Source organism: Urocitellus parryii, chromosome 1 (assembly GCF_045843805.1).
Source record: "Urocitellus parryii isolate mUroPar1 chromosome 1, mUroPar1.hap1, whole genome shotgun sequence".
NCBI classification, from domain to species: Eukaryota; Metazoa; Chordata; class Mammalia; order Rodentia; family Sciuridae; genus Urocitellus; species Urocitellus parryii.
Window position 1 is genome coordinate 157356976 of NC_135531.1, and position 24776 is coordinate 157381751.

Genomic DNA, 24776 nt, shown 5'->3' on the forward strand with positions numbered 1-24776 from the left:
ATACATCTCTGTGGCTTCCTGGTTCTTTTCGTAGTCAGCCAAGACTTGAGGCCTCTGAGACATTCTGGGGGCTAACAGCAGGTCCCTGGACAGACAGAACGAGGCACCTCCAGGTCTAGACCGAGAAGAACTGACTCTTCAAAACTGGCAGGAAGCCCAGATGGCTTCCTGTGGCTGGATGTGTGAAAGACAGGCCATTCCAGGGAATCTCTGACCCAGGGTCTCCTGTAGTAGGGACTCAGGAAACAGAAGCCACCAAGTCTGGTGGCCATGATAGTAAGAGCAGGGGTCATTTTCTGACGCCATCTATACACCGGAACTCAGGAGATGCACTATCAGGACATCCTCTTTCTCAGTCCTTGCAGCCACCCTGCAAACTAGCTACCTACCACTGATGATATTTCTGCTCTCAGGATGCAGGCATAAGACTCAGAGGTGAGGAGGACATGGCCCCGTCACACAGCACATCTAGCTGGGACTAGAGCTCAGTGGTGGCTGTCACAGTGGCCCACACAGCTGGCAGGGGCCACATGCTAGGGCCTCACCCCCCAGTAGGGCAGCCTGGAAGAGACCAGGTGAGAGGGTCTCCCAATATAAACATCTTCGATAGGGGAACAAAGTGTGACACTCTGACCATTTGGAATCAGGGGACATGTCTAATCCCCACCGAATGCCAGGTGCCTGGGGGCTCTAGTTTTGCATGTGTTCAGAGAAGGGAATGAGGCCACTGCTTTTGGAGGTGGACAACTTGGAACAACGTGCCTGGGGCACAGGAGAGCCCAGGTGTGGGGCACAGCAAGGCAAGCTGGTTTGCTCTTCCTCCCTGGGTGTGAGCAGCTCCAGCTGGGACCCTGCTTTTCTGGTTGCAATTCCCCTCCATGGTTTAGAAAATTCCAAGGGAAGCTCAGTCTCAGTTCTTTATGCCACTGTTTTAAGTTTTATCCAGCTTTTTTTTTAATTTTTTTTTTTACCCAAAAGAAATCTGCATCTGATGCCCAGAGAATAGGGCTTCCATACAGGAAAAATTTGAGTTTCTGAGTTGTGTGACTGTGGGCAAATTACTTCACCTCTTTGTGTCTGGGTTTCTTCAACATTAAATCAAGATATTGAGAGTGGCTATCTTATTGGATGCTTCTGAGGCTTAGGTGAATTAATTAATCTAAGACACTTAGAACAGGGCTGGAAACATAGTGGCTATCTAATAAATATGAACTCATCATCATAATAATTATTGTCACTTTGATCATGATGATGACAGCCACAAATATGACTGGCCTGGGAACTCGTGTCAGACCTCAATAAAAAGGACAGCAGGGAGGCATCTTTCTGATCATAACAACATTTTGCCTGGGTCTGTCACACTCACCAGATTCTGCAAGTGGGAAAGTGGCCAACCTTACGAAGTAAAAGATGTCTCTTTTCCTAATGAGGCTTCCATAGATATTCAGCGAAAAGCACCCAAGAACAAGGTCATTTTTCAGCCTTATCTGTGTTCTCCTCCATCTTCCCTTGCACCATGTGAGAATGGATTTGTTCTTTGTACCCTGCCTGGAACACGCCTCGTCTCCTCCTTACGTTTCATTAATTATGCATTTAATATCAGCAGGAGCGGCATCCATCATGCAGCTTGGCAGGCCTTGGCAGCGTTGTCCAGGGGAAGGGCAGGTGCAATAGGATTATCCCTAATATCTTTGCCGGAACTGTGGATTGTGATTCAAAGGGCAGAAAGCAAGAAGCTCTGTGGGTGACACTCTGTAGGTGACAAGATCTGGGAATTACATAAAAAAAAAAAGATATTTTTTGCTGAGAGCTAAGATCATTTGCATTCCTGGGCTCCATTCTAGATGCTGGGCCTTGGTGTGCACATCCATTTGCATGGGTTATGGTCGGGGAAGACCAAGAGGATTTAGAATTCAGCTCAGTGGGGGCTTTTGTTGAGGGCCCAGGGTATTGCTTTGAAGAGTTTGGAAGCAAAGCAGAACACCATTGCTAGGGTTTGAACATGCACCCAAAGTTCTTGTGCTGGAAACTTAATACCCAATGCAACTGGGTCAGGAGGGACTTTTAAGAGGCGATTAGGTGATGAGGGCCCTACAGCTAGAAGGTCCTCCCCAGATGGGAGCCCCTCCATGGTGGGGTCCCCAGTCTGCAGAGCTGTGGGGAGTAGATTTCTGTTCTTTATTATCCAGTCTCGAATATTCCCCTATAGCCACCCAAATGGACTCTTGACAGAAGGCTATATATAAATCCATCTTTCAGCTTCCAAGCTTTTGAAGAAGGTAATTAACCTTTAGTGGGCATCTTCTTGGGGTAATTTGGTACTCATCATAGTCCTATCGGGTTGACCTATACCCATATCACTAACTGCTAAGTGGGGCCACTGGGATTCTGCCCGACCTGCCTGCAAAGCCCAAGCTCCCTCCACTCTTTTGTGCAGGTGCTTAGGACAGACTGCCTTTACATTCTAGAAAACAGCTCAGTTTAGCTTCACTAGCACACTCTTTCTCCTTGCTGAGCACTGAAATGATTGACTGCAGGACCAGGCTCTCTGGGATGGAGACTGATTGGCTGCAGGACCAGGCTTCTCAGTGTTGGAGACTGCTATTGGCTATGGAATCAGGGGTTACACTTAGGATCCGAAAACTGTTTCTGCCACAGGGAGCTCTCTAATTGGTACTGGGTTCCGTTTCTGTCCCTGGCTCTGGGTGTGGGCATTCCTGCGTAGGCCTGGAAACATTTTTGGATAAGCTTCTGGGCCCCAGCCTAACTTGGGATCTTTTTCAAGCCTGCTTTAGAGATGCAGTGAAATGGAAAAATTTCTAGAATATTCTCAGTCATTGTTGAAGGCTCTCTTGGTCTTTATAATGGAAATGTGATCACAATGGGAAAAAAGAAGGTGAGGGAGAGACAAGAAGGTAGCAATCACCCATGCCTTGAAAAAGCTCCTTGTATGGCAAGGACTCCTTGGAGACTGGTGGCGGGTGGTTCCACCAGGCAGGAAAATGCCTGGGACGCTTTCCCCAGCCCTGCCTACTTCAGCTGTTGGGACCCAGATAACCTCTGGTTTGATGCTCTTAAGCCGAATCCATACCTGGAAACTTCCACCCCGTGTACTGCAGCGTGCCCAGAATGGCCAGGGCAGTGGTGCCCCCACCCACCACAGAGGAGGACAGACAAATTGTGTTCCTGTGACACCACGTGCCAGGTTCTTTCTTGGAACTTGGGGTAAATAATAAAATTCAAGTGAATTGAGAAAGAATTCTGCAGGATCAAAATCCTCAATCCCTCTGCTGTAAAGACTCTACAACATCAGATAAAACCAGCCATAACATGACCCCAAAACCAAAACTAAAGGAAGTCTAGGAAGGACAACAATAATTTTACCACAAGAGCAGGATATTTAAGAACAGAAGCCCCATTAAGGACCTAAAATGTAAGACCTGAGACTATGAAACTGCTAGAAGAAACTAGAGGAAATGCTTTATGACATTGGTTTGGGCAAGAGTATTTTGAACAAGATGCCAAAAACACAGGCAAGAAAAAACAAAAATAAATGGTTTACATAGAACTGAAAAGCTTCTGCACAAAAGAGAAAACAAATCAATAGAGTTGCAGAGACAAGGTACAGAATAAGAGGACTGTGTTTGCAAACTGTACTTCTGAGAAGGTGGCAACATGCAGAACTCAACCCAATAGAAAAAAAAAAAGGACAAATAGACATTTCCCAAAGAAGACATGCGGGTGGATGACAGTATGAGAAAACTAGAATTATATTGATTGTAAGAAAAATGCAAATGAAAGTGACAGTGGCATATTACTTCACTCCTGTTAGAATGGAGTCTGTATGTATATATAACAGGGTGCCCTTATATATATGGTTAGTGGGAATAGAAATTGGTACAGCCATTACAGAAAACAGTATAGAAGTTCTGTAAAAATAAATAAATAAATAAATAATAGAACTGCTGTTATGACCTTGCATCCCACTATTGGTAATCTATTCAAAAAAAGGAAAATCAGTATGTAGAAGAGATACCTGCATGCCCATGTTCACTGGAGCACCATTCACAACAGCCCAGATAGGGTGACAGTTTGAGTGTACATCAATAGATCAATGGATAAAGAAAAATGTGACTCTCTCTCTCTCTCTCTCTCACACACACACACACACACACACACATATACACACACATACACATACACACACACATTACTATTCAGCCATAAAAAGATGAAACCCTGACTTTCGTGATAATGTGGATAGACCTGGAAGACATTGTGTTAAGTGAAATAAGCCAGGTACAGAAGGACAAATACTGTGTGAACTCATTTTTATGTGGAATCTAAAAACATTAATCTCGTAGAAGCAGAGAGGGTTAGGAGGCTGGGCAGGGTGGGCGTGGGCGTGCTTGATGGGAAGAGTTTGGTCAGTGGGTACAGAGTGATGTAAGAGAAGTCAATTCTGGTAACTCTGCACTGTAGAAAGACTATAGTCAATACCAATGTTTCAAAATACCTAGTAAAGAGTATTTTGAATGCTTTGCCACAAAGAAATGAAATAGCTGTTTAAGATGATGGGTATGCTAATTGTTCCTGATTTTATAATTAGCCAAGGAATACATACATATGTGGAAACTGCATGTTTCACCTCATAAATTCATACAATCATTACATGTTGATTAAATTTTGAAGTTTTTCAAAGAAAGTCCCAGAGTATGATAAATATGGATTCATATGCCACTTTCCCTATTTGGAGCACATTATTTAACCTCTATGAGCCTCAATTCTCTGATGTCTAAAGTGAGGAAAATACAAATTTCATAATTTCTGAGGATTTAACAAGAATATACACAGAGTACTTAGTTCATGAATTAACTCGTTCGACAAATACTTCAGGAGCACATGCTGGGTCAGACCCAAAGCTAGACATTTATGCACGAGAGTGAATTTTTTAAAAAATGAGGTTTTTGCCTGCAGGTTGCTTGTGTCCAGTAGAGGAGACAGAAAATAAATTAGTTTGCTTAAAATATGTCCTAAATGCTGTGAACAGGGTGTTAGAACAGTGAGGAGCAGGAGGAGCTACTTCATTCCAGGTAACTAGGGAGGTTTTCATAGGAAGTAACTGATATTGTGAGACTGAGTAGGAGTTTACTAGCTGGATTTCCTCATTTAGCCCTTCCAACTGCACCCTGTGGACAGTATTATGCTCATTTTCCAGATGAAGAGACAGAGACTGGAGAGCTAGGCTAAGACGCCCATGATAATGGGGCTGGTAATTGGACTGGAGCCTGGGAATTTGTCCTGACATCTAAGAAAACCAGCAACAAACACAACAAACTAACAACAACAAAATCTGCCTCCACCCGGTTGCTTGGCAATTCCACCTCTAGGAATGTATGCTACAAATATAATTTCTCATGCATAAAGATGTTCAAACAAGGAGGTTGATTACAGCACTGTTACTAGAGGAAAAACAGTTGGAACCAAGCTAAATATCTATAAATAGGGAATTTGTTAAATTAAATTACATCCTTACAGCAGAATACTATGCAGCAATAAAAGAGAGTGAAGCAGATCTGTGTGTGCTAATAGGGAAATATTTGCAAGATAGACTGGGAAAAGAAAACAGCAAAGTACAGCAGGCTATGAAAAAAAAATCTCCATACGTATATTTATGCATAAATTTTTTTTTTGAAAAATGATTCCCAATATTGTTAACCATTTTCTTCTGAGGAATTAGGGTTCAAGGTCAGATTGAAAAATCAGTTTCTATTACTTAATCTTTTCTATCATTCAATTTTTAAACCATGGGCACATTTGCTTTTATGACTTTTTTGAGAGTTAATTAAAAATAACTAAATTCTCATTATATCTACTACCAATATGACCTTGGGTGGTCATTTAATTTATCTAGTCCTTGGTGTTTATGGCTTTGAAATAAGGGAGTTGTGACCCATGGTAAAAACCAGGCCCTTGGTTTTCGTCTTTCTGAAGCTGGAATCACAACCTATGAGAAAGCAATTTTCTAGATGGCAGAGGTGACCGTTCCAAGGGGGATCTTCCTACCTTCCTACCCCTGGCCATCTGCAACCTACCATGAACATCTCTGAGTTCAAGATGAAAGTCTCAATGGCAGGGTGATTTCTCTAGCTGCTTTTTTTTCTGCTCTCTTTCTATGTAGTGTGGACAGGGGCCAGAAAGTGGTCAGTTTTATTCAGCACAGCTGTCCCCACCTGCTCCTTGCAGGGTGGCAATTGCCCTTGAGCACCAGGTAGTTAGGCTCAGCGGCTGACTTTGGTACCAGAGGATCTACTCAAATGATGAAGAGAACCAGCCGTAAGGCTGACAGGTCCTTCAGAGGATCCATGCCCTTTAGACACATCGTCTCGGGCCATCTTTGCTGCAGCCCTTGCAGTGGATATTAGAATCACCCCAGACAGGTTGACTGAGGTTCAGTGGCACCTTGCTTATGTCACTCTGGTCTGTGGCCTGTGTCAATATTGCCACTGTGTAGCTCATCTTTTTGAGCACTTTCCAGGGGCTGAGTTCTTTCCTGCAGGACAGTGGGCTCTAGTATTAGCCTCTCACATTCCTCACTGGCAGGTTGTGTGCACGTGACAATTATGATAAGGCTACATATGAACTGAGCTCTGGGGGCTCCAGGTGAGTGAGCCAGTCTCACCCACGTGATCGTTGACATACAGATTTCTAAGCCTCACCCCAGGAAGGTGATTCAGCAGGTCTGGGCGAGGCAGGTCTAACCTGCACCAAGGTGCTATTGGTGGTCAGTGCACCACACCTGAAAACCACTGAACAAAGGGGAAGGGAAAGGCAAAATGTGCTTTGAGACAGAATGGACTCAGGCTGGTCCTCTGAGCTGCCAGGTGACTAGGGGACCTCCACAGAAGCTGCGAGTCCTGGACTGCCTTATCCTCCCACCTCAGAGCAGGAAAGAGCTCAGCAGGGCTCCCAGTTGGGGCAAGTTATTTGTCTTTCAAAAAAACCAAACAAAAAGCACCACAACAAAACACCAGCCCTATAATCCTTGCCCAAATCCTGTTGTCAGAGAGGGGACACGGTCAGTGCCTAGAGAAATCCATCCATTGTCCTTGTTTTGGCCAGCATGTTAATTTCAGAGCCGGTGCCAGTTAGAAAATTGCAGCGCGTACAATTAAACTGCTTCTGCCCGTGTCTTCTGCCATCTTCATAAATTATTCACATCACCCAGCATTTAATATGCCTTCCCACTTTACACCCTCTCCATGACTCTTCTTCTCTTTCATTTACAGCTGTGGAACAACTATTTTCATCTGGCGGTAGCTTTTATCACTCAGGATTCTCTGCAGCTGGAGCAGTTCTCACACGCCAAGTACAACAAAATCCTGAATAAGTAAGTTGCATTATTGGATTTCCTCAAGAGGGAGGGGCTCTCAGATGCTCTGAGACGGGGCCTGAAGCGGACATCTTTGTTCCTCCTAGGTATGGGGACATGAGACGGCTCATTGGCTTCTCCATTCGCGATATGTGGTACAAGCTTGGTGAGTAGGCACACACGTCCAACTCCTTCCTGAAGACCATCTGTTCTCTGGCCACAGGGAAGAGCTTGGCATCCCAATTTATCACCGTGCATACCCTCAGCCCTTAATGCATGTCTAATTGTGCTCAGAAGGAGGGAGGGTGCCCATCTCCCATCCCACCACCCGAGCAGATGTGGATCTTCTTGTGCTCTATGCTCCCAAGGGGATATGAAGTCAAATTGGAAATTATAAGGGGGGGGGGGAATGCCCAAGACTTCTCTGTGGGAACTCACATCGTGGTGCGTCACAGGAATGCTCATTGCCGATTGGTGGGCTAGTCTGCATCCTGCATCCTGTTCTGTGATGTGGTCCACAAAACACCCTCTGACCTCATGGGGGAGAATTGGTTCTTGGGAGGATATGAGGGTCTTCTGAGCCAATGGGTGACCCCAGAAGTTGCTCCACGCCCAAGTGAGCAGAAATCATGTGTGATTACCTGAGTGATAGCCATGAAGGTAGAACAGAACCAGGGAGACATTCCTTGAAAGTCTAAATGAGGCCCATGCTAAGGTGATGTTATTTAATCTTCCCATCACCTCCTGCAAGACAGAAACTTTCCCCCTCTCTCTATCAGACAGGAGCTCAAAGAGGGAGCCTGCTTGAGATTAAACAGTGGATGTCTCATAGCATGGATTTCATTCATTGAGGACAGGGCCCATCAACTTTGCCCATAGCCTGAATCCTGCTTCGTAAATATGTGCTGGATGGATGGATGAATGGATGGGTGGGTGAACAGCAGTGGAGAATGAGAGTTTCTATCTCTGATTTGGAGGCTTCCTCCTTGACACTCTGATGCTTAATTACTCTGTCCTGGACTTGCTATTGACCTTATTCAATGGAGGCATTTATAGTGGCTGTGCCCACTTCTTTATTACCACCCTATACTTTGCTTTCTGCTTCCCCACACGTCCTAGGCTGCCAATCCACGTTAGATTTTCTGGACAGCAATTGCTTGCTCTTTTTAGAACGGTGCATCTTCTGAGAGTGGACGGGGAAGAGCCGCACAGTGGAGAGATCATCAACCTGTGTCCTGTAGTTGCTGGTAGCAACAGCCTCCAGCACAGAGAGCAGTGATGACAGGAAGGCTTTGGGTTGGTTCATAAAGTTCAGGGCAGAGCTGAGGGCCCAGGCCCAGAACAGACTGCCACATCCCTGCCTGGGCCTTTCCCTTTCATGTATAAGCTATGAGGTCTCGAGCTGTCGGATGTAGCATCCTCAGGCTTTTGCAGGGGATATAGCACCTTCTCACTGGAGGCTTATGAGGACACAAGCAAAACCTGGGGCAAATGAAGCCACGGAGGCCACCGCGCCCTTGTTGGATGTTACCGCTATTCTCACCCTGGCCACATCAGGACAGAAGCAAGTTTTGCTGTTCTAGCTACTTCGTCACGAACCTGGCCTGTTTCACTAAGGCCTGCAGGGCAGGACCCAGGCCAGAAAATGAAGGGGCAGGCCGCAGGAAACCCGCAGGAATTCTGCAAAGTAAGTGCTGTCAAGGTTTGCAGCAGGGTGATTCTCTGGATGCCTTGTGCATCGCAGTGCAGTGAGCCACCTCCTTGGCCTCTGCCCTCTAAGGCGCCAGCAGCACTTTCCCCAGTTATGATGACCAACATCTCCAGACGTTGACAAATGTCCCCTGGAGAGGGGGTTACCATCTCTGCCTTGTTTTTCTGGAAAAGCATCTTTCTCAGTATACTTTTTTTTTTTTTTTTGCTTCTCTACTAAGGACAGAAGTATACAAAATAATTTATGCTTCTCTTACTTTTGCTGTGCAATCAGGGGGAAAGGTCTAGTATAAGTGCAGACTCACACATGGGGAGAAGCTGGGGGCCTGGGGCCAAGAGAGCAGACCTGCACTAGTGGAAACCCCTTTTCAGCTGATGGCTGTCCTACTGGAACATAAGCCAGTTATTGTCACATCTCCCAGTTTTTCAAAACGAGCCAGGAAACTGGATCTCTTAATGCATTTTGCAATTTATGAATATTAATGATAACTAATTGAAAGTTTTCAAAACATTGCATGTGCCCAACAAAAGGATGGGGCTCGGATCCAGTTCACTTGCGTGCTTTGCTTTATAACAGCAGAGACCAGCTAGGGCTGCGGTGGGGCTCTTCCCAGCGCCACACCACAGGCCCAGCCAGAACTGTGACACACGAAGCCATGTTTCGTCTCCAGTTGTCCCAAACAGCCTGCTCTTTTCTGAATGTCCTTTGCTGCATTGTTCTGCACACTGAAGATTTTATTTAGATATAGAGTCTGTTTTGGCAGACATTCCTGCACCAATTATGCTGATGAATGAAGAGATGTTACCAAGTATTCAACCTGCTTAGAATCACAGAGCCCCACAGCTAGAAGGGCTCTTGGAGATCGTGAAGTCCAGCATTCTTCAAACATTTATTTTTAGCCAATAAAAAAAAATCCGTGCTTGATAAGTAAATTGGATGGAAGTTGAACTATTCTAATTAAAGTGAGCTGGGGGTTCAGAGGTTATTATAATGGGCTGTTCTGATGTAGACCCCTGAGGATTTCCTGGGGAAATCCCAAAGTATTGCAGAGAATGGTTGGCAACGATGGGTCTGGTCCAACCCACCATTTTATCACTGAAGAAACTGAGGCCTAGGGAAGAGAAAGGGTTTGTTCAAGGTCATTTCATGGATTAAAGGCACAAGCCAGACAAGCACACTGGCCAGAGCCATTGCTCTGGAACCTCACAAACTCCTCCCCGCTCACAAATCCCCACAGGATGGATGAATGCAGTTAAAAGACGTGTCTGTCAGCCTTCAAGAAAGGGGCATTCATTGTGGCTTCTCATCAGGGAGGTGTTTATTGGGAGGGCAAGGAGTTGCTGGAGAGTAAGGTTGGAAAGTCCTGGTGAGGGCCACTCCAAAAGCCAGGGCAGGTGTCACCTGCAGGATGCCATGTTCCTTCTTGAAGTTCCCACCCAGCCTACATCCAAGGAGGCAGGCAGAGTTTCCCAGAGGCATATCCAGATGACATTCCAGGAAGAAGGACTTGTGGGCAGAAGTCAAACTGAGGATGCTCCCTGCAAATAAATAAATAAACAAATAAGCAATGAAGGCTGCTGAGCTGCTCCCTCACCTCTTGGCCAGGCTCTTGGAGAAGAAGCAGCCCCAAGTGGTTTCCCTGGCTCCCTAGACTTCTGCTTCCCTTTGCCTGTCTTTTTCATGGGTAAGAACAGAAAGCTGAAGCAGACGCCCCCCCCACCCCCACCGCACCCCACCCTGTGCTCCACGGGGTACTAGAGTGAGCAAGCTCATGTTAATGAGATTAACTTGAGGATCCTCACCAGGACCAAGCACTGTGTGCATTAGGGACCAAGGTGGTGAGACCACTACACTGGGTTTTAAAATGCTCTTCATGCAATGTCGGAGATGGAGTGACACTTGGAAGCAGTCTGTGACTAGACTTTGCTGATGGCCCATGGAGTAGCTATTCTCTTCTTCCTGGCTAATTGGACCCTGATTATCTTTCTCTGAATTCCAGTGTGCTCAGTTAACAATGTCTTGTAATAGGAGGTGGTCATGTTACCCAGATCTGTCCCATGAGAAACAACAGGTACACACTTTTTGAGAATTCAGCAAACTCTTTTTTTTTTTAACCTATTTTAAAAATGAGAGAGAGAGAGATGGGAAGGGGACCGATTCAGTGACTCTGACTATATTAGTCAGCTGTGACAGTCATTGCTAAGACAAAATTCCTGAGAAGAACAGCAGAGAAAAAGATTTATCTGGGCTCATAAGTTCAGGCCACGGTTCACTGGCGTCATTGATTTGGGCCTGAGGTGAGGGAGAGCATCATGGTGGTGGGGACATGTGGCAGAAGAGGTTACTTATTTCATGGTGGCCAGGAAGCAGAGGGGAGGAGAAAGAGTGAAGGAAGAGGGAAGGGAGAGGGGTGGGGGGAGAGAGAGGGAAAGAGACAGAGAGAGGGAGGAAGGGGCTAGGTGCAAAACATAGTCCCCAAGGGCCCTCCCCCAAAGATCCACACCTTTCAACTAGGCCCCAACTTTTACACTTCAACCACTTCTTTTATTATTAATTAATTCTATTATTTTAATTAGGTATATATGACAGAAGAATGCATTTTGATTCATGGTATACAATTGCAGCACAACTTTTCATTTCTCTGGTTGTGCACAATGTAGCATTGCACCATATGTGCAGTCATACACATAACTAGGGTAACGATGTCCATCTCATTACACCATCTTTCCTGCCCCCATGTCTCTCCCGACTCTTTCCTCTCCTTTGCTGAAAGTTTCTCCATTTTTTTCCATACCCTCCCCACCATTATGGATCAGAATCCACTTATCAGAGAGAACATTCATCCTTTAGTTTTTTGGGATTGGCTTACTTCACTTAGCATGATATCCTCCAACTCCATCCATTTATCTGCTAATGCCATAATTTTATTCTATTTTAATGCTGATTAATATTCCATTGTGTATATATACCAGTTTCTTTATCCATTCATCTATTGAAGGGCATCTAGGTTGCTTCCACAGTTTACTGTAAATTGATCTGCTATAAACGTTGATGTGGCTGCATTACTATAATATGCTGTTTTTAAGTCCTTTGGTTATAGACCGAGGAATGGGATAGCTGGGTCAAATGGTGGTTCCATTCCAAGCTTTCTAAGGAATCTCCATACTGCTTTCCAATTGGTTGCACCAATTTGTAGTCCCACCAGCAATGAATGAGTGTGCCGTTTTCCCCACATCCGCGCCAACACTTACCGTTGTTGTCTTTATAATAGCTGCCATTCTGACTGATGTGAGATGAAGTCTTAGAGTAGTTTTTATTTGCATTCCTCTAATTACTAGAAATGTTGAACATTTTTCATATATTTGTTGATCAAATGTATATCTTCTTCTGAGAAGTGTCTGTTCTGCCCATTTATTGATTGGGTTGTTTGTTTTTTGGTGTTAAGTTTTTTAGTTCTTTATATATCCTGGAGATTACAGTTATCTCATACTAGACAAAAGTGCCAAAAACATCCATTGGAGAAAAGATAGCCTCTTCAACAAATGATGCTGGGAGAACTGAAAATCCATATGCAGCAAAATGAAAATAAACCCCTATCTCTTACCATGCACAAAACTCAACTGAAATTGGTTCAAGGACCAAGGAATTAGTCCAGAGATCCATAGCCTAATAGAGGAAAAAGTAGGCCCAAATCTTCATCACCAGATTGGGCTTCCTTAACAAGATTCCTAAAGTGCAAGAAATAAAATCAAGAATTAATAAATGGGATGAACTCAAACCAAAAAGCTTCTTCTCAGCAAAAGAAACAATCTATGAGGTGAAGAGAGAGCCTACATTTAGGGAGCAAATTTTTGCCACATGCACGTCAGATAGAGCACGAATCTCCAGGATATATAAAGAACTCAACCACTTCTTGGTAATGCCATCAGATTATGAATGCATCAGTGGGTCAGTTCACTGATGAGTTTGGAGCTCTCAGTATCCAATCACTTCCCCCAAAGTCCCCCTCTGAAGGCTGCTGCATTGGGAACCAGACCTTCAACAGACAAGCCTTTAGGGCATGTCTCAGATTCAACCATGATACCAGCACATCTTTTGCCCGTCGCCCTGTTCCTCTTCCTTACTGAAAAATGACAAGGTACCTGGGGAAGCAGCCTCCATCTTGAAGGCAGGAGGACAAACGTGTCATGCCAGGGATGGGGGAGCAACTCCTCACTGACCCCCTCCCAACTTCTTTTTGAGGAAGAAGATTAAAGCTTCAGTTTAGCCATGGAGGTCTGGTTTCTGTTCCACCCCTAGGGGACACATCCTATCAAGCAATCCCCCCCCCCACCGCCCACCCAGGGATTTTACAGGTAACGTTGCCAAGCGAGGCCTAGAGAAGCACAGGGTTACTTCCAAGGTCAACAGCAAATCCGTGCCTGGATAGTCTGAAAGAACCTTTCTCTGGACCCCAAGTCCAGTGTTCTTATGCATAATTTTTTCCAAGGGGTATGCATATTATTTTCACAGGGTGTGAAATAGCCAACTAACTGTTTTCAGAAGACTCCGATAATGAGTAAATCATAATGCATGTTGGTTTTTTAAATTTTGTTTTAATGCCAGAAGCAATCAGAGTAACAGCGTCGCGATCAGCAGCAGCATCTTCTTCTCATCAGGAAAGACTTGAGCAAACCTGTGATTGTAAGATAGCTAATTTCGAGGCTCTCATCTCAAGCTTGAAGATTATTTAACGTTCTTCCAGGGATTGTCTAGACGTACTTGTGTGTGTGTGCGGACGCAGGTGCTGCTGTTTGGGAGAAGGGGTGTGGGCAGGGAGATCTTGGTACGGAGAAGGTCGCCATGCTGTTGAGGACTCAGCCATTAAAGGGTTAACACCATTTGTGTTTTCGGATCCTGAGACAATGCCAAATGCCCTGTGCTTTTCCCAATAGTGTGGCATCATAACATTTGATTTCTGTTGGGCACAAAGCAATGCACATTTTGCTATAATGACTTTGCACTTCAACCTCCCACATTCATTTGGTTGAACACCAGGCTGCTGTGTTAATAGTCGTCATGGGAAATACAGACACATCCCAGCAGCTGGCATCACAGCCGCACATGTGGGGAGACCACCCTTGATAGTCCTGGTAGAGCAATCGGGCCATTCCTACTTAGTGATCTACAGAGTGCCCGGCTTGGTGCTGAATCCAGGGCATGGTTCGGGGTAAATGAAAAAAATCAGGCATGGGTCGTGACCTGCAGGAGGAACAGAGCTGGGAAACCCAGGAATATGCTTTTTAAAAAGAGTGGTGTAGTGGAGACACCAAAGATCAAGAACTGTTGAAAGAAATGGCTCTCAAATTAGGCGCCAAAGTGTGGTTCATGGCAGGACCAAAGGAAAGATGGGGAAAGGCTCATATTCCAATCTCAGCAAGCTTGTCTCTAGGGCTATGGAAGAAACTGCTGAGAAGAAATAGGAAATGGGATTAGAGAGACTGTACATTCATCCATTCATTTATTTGTTCATTTAACAGCAAGTATTGAGTGGTATTGTAGGCAGAATAACAACTCCTCAAAGACATCTACATCTTACCCCAAGGACCTGTGGACTGTGTTACCTTGCCTGGTAAAGAGACTTTTCAGATTGAGCTAAGGACCTTGAAGATGGAGAGATTTTGTTGGACTATCCAACTGGGGTCCTCATACTTGCAAAAGGAGGTGAGAGGATCAGAGACATTTGAGGAAGTCTCCACGCTGCTTCTGCATGGAGGGGCAGTAAGCCGCATCAGGCAGGAGCCTCAACTAGCTTGGCAGTGGAGGGAAGCAGATTCTTTCTTAGAAGAGTCTGGAACTCAGCCCTGCCCATACCTTGGTTTTATTAGCTCAGGAAAACCTATTTTCAGACTACTGCTATCCAGGAATATAAAAATATGAATTCATTCTGCTTGAAGTCACTAATTGTGTTGACTTATGACCCTGGAAACTGGACACCAGCCCTCTAAATGTCAGCCTTTGTGCCAGTGACTCTGGTCAGAACTGAAGATGGGGTCGTGACTTAGCCATGGTCTCGTGGACTAGTGAATATTGCACTGAAAGTTTGCATACTACTTGTAGAGTTATTTAATTTTGGTCACAAAGATAAATAACTGTAGAGCAGAAACTTGGGGTACTCGAGAGTCTCTAATGGACTCCTATCTAGTGAGTGAGCCACAGACCATCCATGAAGAAAAGCCAGGCCCTGAGCTTGGAGCAGCGGGTCCTATAGAAATATATCGGGAGCCACCTGTCAATCATTTTAAATACTTCAGTGTCCCACATTAAAAGAATATTTAAAAGGAATGGCGAAATTAACTGTAGCAATGCAGATACTCTTTGACTTACTACGGGATTATGTCCCAATAAAAATCATCATAAACTGAAAATATCGTAAGTGGAAAGTGCATTTCACACACCTGACCCACTGAGCATCCTGGCTCAGCAACACAGCTCACACCAGAGCATCAGCTGTTTCCTGAATCACTTTTGCACCGTTGAGAAGTCTAAAATCCTAAGTCGGTATGTTATTCAACCCTGTATCACAAAGTGCTATTGTTTTGACATGTCTTCAATACAAAACATTCTTCAGATCTTAAAAGTTAATTATTTGAAATCTGGTGGATTTTTTTTTCACCTAAATCACATTTCATTTGGATTAGGCACACTTCAAGAGCTCACAGCAAAAACGTAGGCCGCAGCCTCCAGGTTGAGTAGCAGCACTCCAGAGAAAGTGTGAGATTGCCTCCCTGGGGCAGGTGTCGGGCAGGATTCAGAGTGGGAGGGGAGGGGGGGAAGGAAAGAGCTTGGGGGCCAGGGAGGGGGAGCATTGTGAAGATCCAAGGGGTAGGAGCAGGTTCACTGGAGGAGTAAGAGGCAGGAGATGGCCGAAAGGCAGCCCCGGAGCATGAAGCAGGGTAGGAAAGAGGGCGTAGGACCACACAGGCCTGCGGGGCTCCAGCACAACAGCAATGGAAGCCTGGACAGGCTTTAAGCCGTGAATCAACAAGGTCAAGTTGAGCCTTTTAAATGATCTTTGAGGACAGACTAGAGAACATTTTAATGGGTTAGGGAAGACAGGAGAGGACCATAAATATCAGAAATAATAGAAAAGGCAGATCAATCCTGACCCTCTCCCCAGGTCATCTCTTTGCTCTAAAGGTGAAGCAATAAACTGATCAGCTTGCAAAGTACCATGGAAAGCCCAGTGAGCTCATGAGGTTGCATGGAGTCTTTTTATATTACTTTCTCCAGAACTAGGCACAGGGCTGAGCCCCGAGTGTCTCTCGCCAGCAGCAGCAGCAAGGCTTCCTGAGCTCCCTGATGTGCCACACTGCAAAGCCTTTTGTTTACATTTGCTCTTCTAACCTACCTGGTGATTCTACCAGGCAGATATAATTGCCATCTCCACATTACAGATGAGATCATAGAGGTTTGGGGAAGGTGAGTGACGGCTGTGGGCCTGACCCAGGTGTCAGGCTCAGGGATTCTACAGGGGTGGGTCCTGTCCTGAGGAAGGGGTACCTGCCTCTGCATTGTGAGGAAGAGGCTTTTCCAAGCCTAAATCCAAGTAGCAGAGATCTCTGTTCTTTTTGCCCCCTTTGAACTGAATGAGTGATTCTTTTTTCCCTGACCTGTCCAGCTCTATTTCAGAGTCCTCCAGAGGCCTATTGGACTCTGAGACCCAGGAGATGTCACTCTCCTTGTCCTTGCTCATTTCAGGGTCCATGCCAGCATTTAGAAGCCCATGCAGTCTCAGCCAGAGTGCCCCTTCTGACCCACATCAGCCTCACCGGGTCATGACCCTCCCAACTACAAGAGGTCATTGGACAGATAGAAACAGAGGCCAGGGATTGACGGAACTGTGTCCCATCCACACAGCAGGGCTGTCCTCTGCCCTCACATCACCTCCATCTTTCCTAAAGCCCTTGACCCTCAGTGTTTGGATTTATCTGCTGACTCATGGGCACTTTAAAAGTATTTTCTATTTCTTATCTGTTCCAAGTGAGGTTCAGCTTCCATTATGTGGAAAAGACCCTCAAACCATTTTCCTCTCTTGCTCTTTTTTGAATATAACACTAGGTGTGTTTCTTGAATGAGAATTGTTTCCCCAGATGAGTTTTATATTCAATTAGCCATACATTTTTTTCTGTGCGTGTGGGGGGGGGGATGCATCCACGTACAGAAAGACCTGCACATACGTGTGAACACATTTGGTTGACTTAAATGAAAAATCCAATGTGCGGAAACTCTTTTTTATTTATTTGTTTGTTTATTTGTTTTAATATAGAGGAATGAAATTTCCCGGGGAGCATTGTAAGGATCATTGAGATCAACTGTATTTACAGATCCTCATCACTCTTTCCCTTGCCCTGTTCTGCCAAATATTGCCTCAACAGACTATAAAGAACACAGGTCAAAAGGATCTCAGAAATCCCCTGTCCAGAGCATGTCTGCCCTTTATTTTAAGCCATCTTAAATTTATCCTTATCGTACCTAATGCCGCCAGTATTCTAAAGGCCTTGGTTGCATAAGCAATTTCTCCATTCTGCAGTGACTTATCTGACAGTTTCCCATTTACTTTCTACCTATTATTGCACTCGACTTTGAATTTCAAAACCCCAGTGTGGCTTGAAAAAGACTTAAAGGATCTTGAAGGATGGAATCAGAAACCTAGATTAGCAATTACTAGAAACCTGCCAGAAAGTAGGATTTTTTTTTCTCCTATTTGGGCTGAAGTGAAGAATTGAGGCTCAAGTGTAATCTAAAAGCATCATATAATGAAGCTGAAAGCCCAGAAAGGTGTCTTTTATATTTCACTCAACTCTCTGCCTGATGTCACCATTTTGTTCTCACAACAGAATGATGCCTTCGACTAGGATTAATGCTGGGGAAATACCAGCATTAATCCTCACTTAGGCTGAATGCCAATGCGTTTTCTTTCTGTCTTTGCTCTTGGCTTGTTTCCTCTATTTTGATCCCAAGGAACTGTGTGCCAGGCTATGCACCCTACCACCTGAGCCGCTGCACCCCCAGGAGCCCTCTGCCCTAGGCGAGGACCGCAAGTGTTCATCCTGACATTGGGTGGGTTTCTTGGGCTGTGGAAATCTGGAGGAAAAAGGCAACTGCAGATGAAAGGCACAGTGCCGACTTCAGCAGCAGGATCGCTGGAATATGCCTATCCTCCTTCCCTAGGGAATCTCTATAGGTCCTGGGGGGTCCTCTTTATTCCTCATTGCTGCCACTCCTGATGTGTGTTCTGGGCCATCTGCTCAGTGCTGCTCAACAAGCCTGTACTCTGTGGTTCATTTTAACCCAACATCACAATGAGAATAGATAACACTATATCAAGTATGTCACATGCAAAGCACTGACCTGGCTGCTCAGTCAATAACAATTTGTTTACCCTTGAAAGCCATCCTATGACATGATTATTATTATTATCCCACGTTACAGGTGAGGACATTGAGGCCCCAAGAGGTGAGACAAATTTGCCCAACATTACACAGTTAGTTGACGGTGGGATTAATTTACAAATCAGTGTCCTTAATCACTGGCCCACACTACCCCTGCCATGGGGTGCTGATTCCAGGCTCAGTGCTGAGTGCATATTTTCATATGATCTCCAAGTCACGTGGCTGGCGTGTGTGGGAGCTAGACTAATGTATTTTCTCATTGGACTGATACTGATTGAGCTTCTCTTAAGCACTATGCTCGATGTAACTGATACGATGAGGAGAACAGATACAGCTTCTACCTTCATGAAGCTCTCCGTGGGAGAGGCAGATGTTAGGCAAAGGACTCCCAAAGTCAAGGTGTCATTTCAAAGTTGGAGGAGAAGGCAGAACACGAGGAGGCAGGGCAGGACTCTGATCTAGCCGTGGCTGCAGTGTGAGAAGCAGGGGGGTTTCTCCCGGAGGAAGGAGCATCTAAGGGAAGATGGGCAGCCAGGTGGCAATGCAGAAGGGGGAGACAGGGAGCGGGCAGGGGGAGCCTTTTCAACAGAGCAGCCTGTGTGCAGGAAGCAAGGAAGCTTTGTGACCCTGGGGGCACCCTGTGGCAGAATGCTGACAGCAAGGAGGGGAGCCACTGGGAATGCCTTGAGAGCAACAGGAGGACTAAGGAGTTGTGGTCCACCTGACTCTAAAGTGATGCTTTCGCCCCCCTGTTCCACCCACCAGACCATTCTAGCAGGTTCTTGGCAGCTGGTTTTGATTTTCTTTTTTCATGAAGCCATTGGTAAAAAGCACATTTTTCCAAACCTCAGAAACATGGCTTGTGATGCAGACAGACATAATTCCAATTATCCCTGTGCTTCATCGCCACTTAGAATTTCAATGAGGGCCGCATTTGTGGAGGAGATAATGCAGGCGAGAGGCCTGGTGAACAGGGACCCGCGTCGTTAGCCTTCCTAATGGGGCTTATTTGGGACGATGCCTGGGCCTCTCACAGCGCTTACAAGTGTACTGCTTTCAAGTCGGTGCCAGGCTCCCAGGAAGCACCCACGTTGGTGATAACTCTGGCTCCTATTTGGGCTCCTTTTCTTCCTACCCCAGGCTTCAGAAGGATCTGTGCACCATGCAAATGTTTTATGTGCCTATGTCCCTTTTCTCTTTCAGGCCAGAACAAAATCTGCTTCATCCCAGGCATGGTAGGACCTATATTAGAGATGACACTGATCCCTGAGGCTGAGCTCCGGAAAGCCACCATACCAATCTTCTTCGACATGATGCTGTGCGAATATCAAAGGAGCGGGGATTTCAAAAAGGTAAAAAATGAGGCCGGAAATTCTCACCAGCATCCCTAATTCCCAGCCCATTTCCTCATAATGATACCCTTGTTCCGTCTGCCTGAGCTTCTTTCAGAGGCTCCATGGCAGGAGAGGGACATTCATTCATGTGCCCGGAATGAGCTGGCATATCAGATTTGGTCAGTGCTCCATCACGCCGTTCTGCCCCAGGCCAAGATGAAAATGCCTGTCTTGCTGTCATCTGCTGGGTCCCTTCCCAAGGGTGTTAGAGTCCTGCTTTCCTCCCTAATGGCTCTGGTGGGTTCCTGCCCACCCCACTCTCTCCACTCCATTGTCTGGCGCTTCATCTTCCCAGATGACTTTGAAGATCTACATTATCTAGAAAAAGAAAACCCTGCCAGCCAGGGGTTACACTCGGCCCTACATCAAATGGACAGCAAATGAAGTTAGAGGCACTGTCACTTGGAAGGCATCTGTCATGCGCACAGGGACAGGAGGCTTCCCAGCACAGGAGCCAGAGCCTCTGTAAAATGCCAGGCCTGTGATTTTCATTGGCACTCAGGTCTCGTGAAGAGATGGGACCACTACATCCGGGCCCACTGGCTCCCAGAAGCTCTGGCAGAGGAAGAAAGCACTGGTTTTCACAGTGGGTGCTGGCACCTGGCCCGTTTCCCTCCAGGAGGAAGGGTGGCCCCCAGGTCACAGCAAGACAGCCCCAGTGCTTCCCAGGGTCCTGCCCCTCCCCTTCTGCCCACCTGCTCACCTAGTTCACCCCCAACTGGCTCCTCCTTCCATGTTTCTGCCCGTCACCCCGTACCATGTCCTACCATCAAATAATTGTATTTACAGTGCCTTCTTAAAAGGCAGCAGATTCCAAACTTCCCCCTCCTTAGGATGCTTCTCATTGATTCTCTGATCCCTGCTGGTGGAAGTCCAGACTCGCTGGCCGGGGATTCCCAGGCCCTGCCTGCTCTGCTTCTGGGCTGAAGCCTTCAGCTGCTCCACGTGCTCTTCCCGCTCCTCACCTACTCCCCCTCCCCTGCCTGCTTGGCCTGGCCTAGCGGGGTGGGTGTCCTTCTTCCCAAGTTTCTTCCTGTTACTTCTCTGCATGTTCACCAGGCAGCCTGACCACATCTCTGGACCTGTAGAGCCTATCCCAGGAGCCATGTCCATGAAGAGAGCTCTGTTCCCTACTCGTGTCATTTCCAGTGTAGATAAAATATTGCACACTGCCTGGCTTTATACGCTGGGCCATGCTCTGATGTCTTCCTGGACCTCACCTACTAAGAAGAATGAGGACGAGAACTGTGGCTGACATTGACTGAGTGTCGATCACATGTCAGACATTATAAGTGCTTTCTATGCATTACTTCTGGTAGCCTTTTTTATTACAACTCCATCTGAAAGGTGAAAAAGCAAAATGGAGAGGTGAGATTATTTGCCCAAGTCACACATCTAGAAAGTGCAGAGCAGAGGCTGACAGAGTTCACCTGATTCCTAGATCCTGCTGCAACTACTGCACTATCCAGCCTCCAGACGGCCACAGTCAATGTTGGCTCAAGGAATGGGAGCCATCCTCTGGGGCAGTGCTTTCTCAAACATGGTCTGTGGTGCACAGTCCAATAGGGTGCTCCAGGGAAGAAAGTCCAGGTTAGATACCTTTGGGTACCACTGAGCATCCTAACTCCTCTTGGAGATTCCCAGTGTGTGCTAACACCATCAAGAACTGAGTCGCTCTGTAGCAAAGGAACCTGTTTAATTTCTCAAATGTGTGTATGCAAGAAATACTCTATTGGATCTGCTCTTCCTCCAATCCCGCTTTGGAGACAATTGTTGTAAGAAGGGTGTGACTAGTTTGCTGTGACATTTCCTCTGTGAGTGAACCCTTCCCCTTGGGGATTAGAAGGAGCTCTCTAGTCCCAGAAAGGCCAGTGACCAGCTGCCCCTTCTTCAAGAAACCTCAGAAGAATGCTAATTCTTCTAATTAGCTAATTTGGCTGAGGAATTCAGAGGGAGGAAGAAACCATAGTGACCAGTTGGGCTGGGGGACAGGAGGTGACAGCCCAAACAGGCTGAGTGTTTGAAATGAGACCTGTTCCCTGCCTGGATGGAGGCATCCTCAGACATCTGCTGGATTTTAGGTCTTCAGAGGCTTGAGGCTGGGGCAAGTTCCCTTCCCTGGAGGATTCCTGCTCCTGGCTTTCTCGGGATATACTGCCCATCTGTTTGGGGTGTGTGGGGTCCTTCCTTGGGCACCTCATCCAGGAGTGTTTCCATGACAATGGGATGTTTCCATGTTCTCCCGTTGCTTCAATTCGCTGTTCTCTTATCAAAAAAGGCAGAACAACCAGGATGACTAATGGGGCAGCTGCCCAGGTGAAAACCAGCTGGGTACTTGGTGGGTGCCCAGCTGTGAGACAAGCAGGCCCTGGCATGTGGCTCTAGGCCCAGAGTAAGCCGTCCTGAAAGGTGTCCCCAGGAGAGGGGGTGGGAAGGCCCTCATGATCGCCAAACAGCCCTGATCCTGATGGCCAGAACCAGATCTGGGGACTGGAGTCCAGCAGACATCATGTGCACGCTAGCTTTAGTGTGTCATCCAAGAACTGGGTGCCTGGATATGACCCGGCTCCCTTTTTAAAACTCAAACATATGTTAAAGGAAATAGCAGATCCAAGAGGAAAACTTAGCAAGCCCTGTGTCCCAGTTCACACTAGTCTGTCTGTCTGGCCGAGACCAACTTCCTGCCAGTCTCTTGTCCTCATGCCCTTGTGGGGGGGGGGCTTCCTTTGATGTCCTTGCTAGACATCCTTTAGCTCTGGCCTCAGCCTTGGGGGAAAATGAGCCTCTCTCCTAGGTGGGGGATTCATGCAGAAGCAAGAGACAAAGATTTGCTCAAATGAGACATAAGGGACTGGAGCCAGGACAGGAAGGTGTTAGACTCTGAGTGGCTCAGGGGTCTGGGGACTAGAGAGGAGGAAGCCCTGGGGCAATCTCTCTCTCTACTCTGTTTCTTTTGCTATACCAATGCCAGATCGCCCTGTCTCTTCCTCTAACCCAAATTCCATAGATGGTTGACTGACACCTTTACTCACCGTGAGCACAACCCTTCATCTCAGGCCATTTCAAGGTCTCTGGATGTCCCATCCCTGGTGCACTCTATAATTCACTTGATGGCGGTGTGGACAGGAGGGGCCTTGGGATGACCACCCTGGCTGGTGTGGCCAGTCTGTGCCATTGTGCTATGCAGAACAAGGGCCATGATGGGACCTCTCGGCCCTGAGGTCCCAGTGCCTATCGAGTGCCTGACATGCATGTGGCGGCACTGTGTCGCTGTACCCAGAATGAATGGAGGTGCTCAGACACCCCCCACCCCAGCACATCTCAGGGCAAGAGCTCTCAGGGAACAGCATTCCAGGGGATGTTCTATACAACGCCATTTTGCACAGAGCCCTGCATGAAGGCAGGAGAACAAGAGGCCTATGGGAAGCTGGCATCGGAAGCTGGGGTTGCCCGCCACTACTTGAGAAATCCCCTGCAGCTGGGGAGACCAGTGGGCTTTCTGGTCGGTTCTTTGAGGAAGGAGGGATGCAGGCTTTCTGGGTGTCGTTGGTAGGAAGGAGTGGGTTTCTTAGGGTGATAAGACTGTGAAGTATGGTCAGTTGTGATTATGAACAAGATTGTGTACCAGGCCTTTGTGGGTCTGGGCCCTAAGCAGGCAGGAGATTTTCCAGAGATAATCAGAATCCAGAGACAGCATCATGTAGAATAGTACTTGGGACCACAGAAGGGTTTGTAGTTGTGTTGAGGGAAGTAATTGATGGAGATATCAGTTTGGCAGATTCTATTGAGACTGAGTCTTGGCATGGAGTGGGTTGGTGATTGAAATGGTTTGTAGAAAGATCAAATCAATTTAATAAATATGTACTCAGCACCTACTGTGTACTAGAAACTGCTTTGAAATCAGACAGTAAAATTACTTCTTATAAACTAAATGATTTTTTTTTTTTTTGGTACTGGAGATTGAACCCAGGGGTGCTTAACCACTGAGCCACATCCCAACCTTTATTGTTTTTATTTAGACACAGGGTCTCACTAAGTTGCTTCAGGCCTTGCGAAGTGGCTAGAACTGTCTTCAAACTTGGGATCCTCCTGTCTCAGGCTCCCAAGCCACTGGGATTACAGGCATGTACCACCACACCCAGCTTAAACAGAATAAATTTTGATAAGTCATTTGGTCTTTCCGAGCCTCAGTTCCCTCCAATGTAAAATGAATATCATGATACCTTTACAGGTTCCCAAGCCCAAGCTCGTTGAGGGATGAATTGAAGCAATTAGAGATCAAAGAAAATTAGGCAGCTACAAGACTCCCACAGGCCTCCTTCTCACCTGACGCCATCTTCTCTGGCTCCCTCCCAGTCCTGCCTCTGTGAGGGCCCAAGGGCCTTGAGGGGAGGGGAGGAAATGAGGCCTCAAGAGCTTGGGTTCCTGGGGTTCACTCCCTTGTTCTTGACCAGGCTTCTTAAGGTTCACATTGGGCCTCGGTAGAATCTGACTTCTGTCAAAGCAACCTATGGATTCCCGCTAACACACACCACCTGTCCGGGTGGTGTGAGGGGTTGATGAAGTGATGTAGTCACGAGGCTGTGGGTGAAAATGGAATTAATTTGGAGGAACCAAACTGCCTCTGGAGCTCTGCAGAGCAACAATGTCAGGGTGAGGTTGTCACTGTGACACGGCATAGTACGTGTGAGATAGGCTGCCTTGTGTTGGGCGCCTGGGTCTGCCCTAGCTCAGGTTCATCCATCCTTTAAACCCAAGACAAGCCTTTGGCTTCAGTTTACTCCTTTGTACAATGGGGATATCCTCTCTCATGGCTATTATAAATATTGACCGAGATTATGATGTGACAGTACAGTGACAAGTGA

The 24776-nt window shown here is 46.5% G+C and overlaps 1 protein-coding gene across 1 annotated transcript in view; it reads left to right on the top strand.

Annotated features, from left to right (window-relative positions):
• Dock2 (dedicator of cytokinesis 2) overlaps nt 1–24776 on the top strand; it is a 402443-nt gene that overhangs the window by 310682 nt on the left and 66985 nt on the right. Inside the window, exons 31-33 of the mRNA XM_077797775.1 lie at nt 7290–7390; nt 7480–7538; nt 19721–19869. Coding sequence (XP_077653901.1) covers nt 7290–7390; nt 7480–7538; nt 19721–19869 — 309 coding nt within the window. The remainder of the gene's footprint in view (nt 1–7289; nt 7391–7479; nt 7539–19720; nt 19870–24776) is intronic.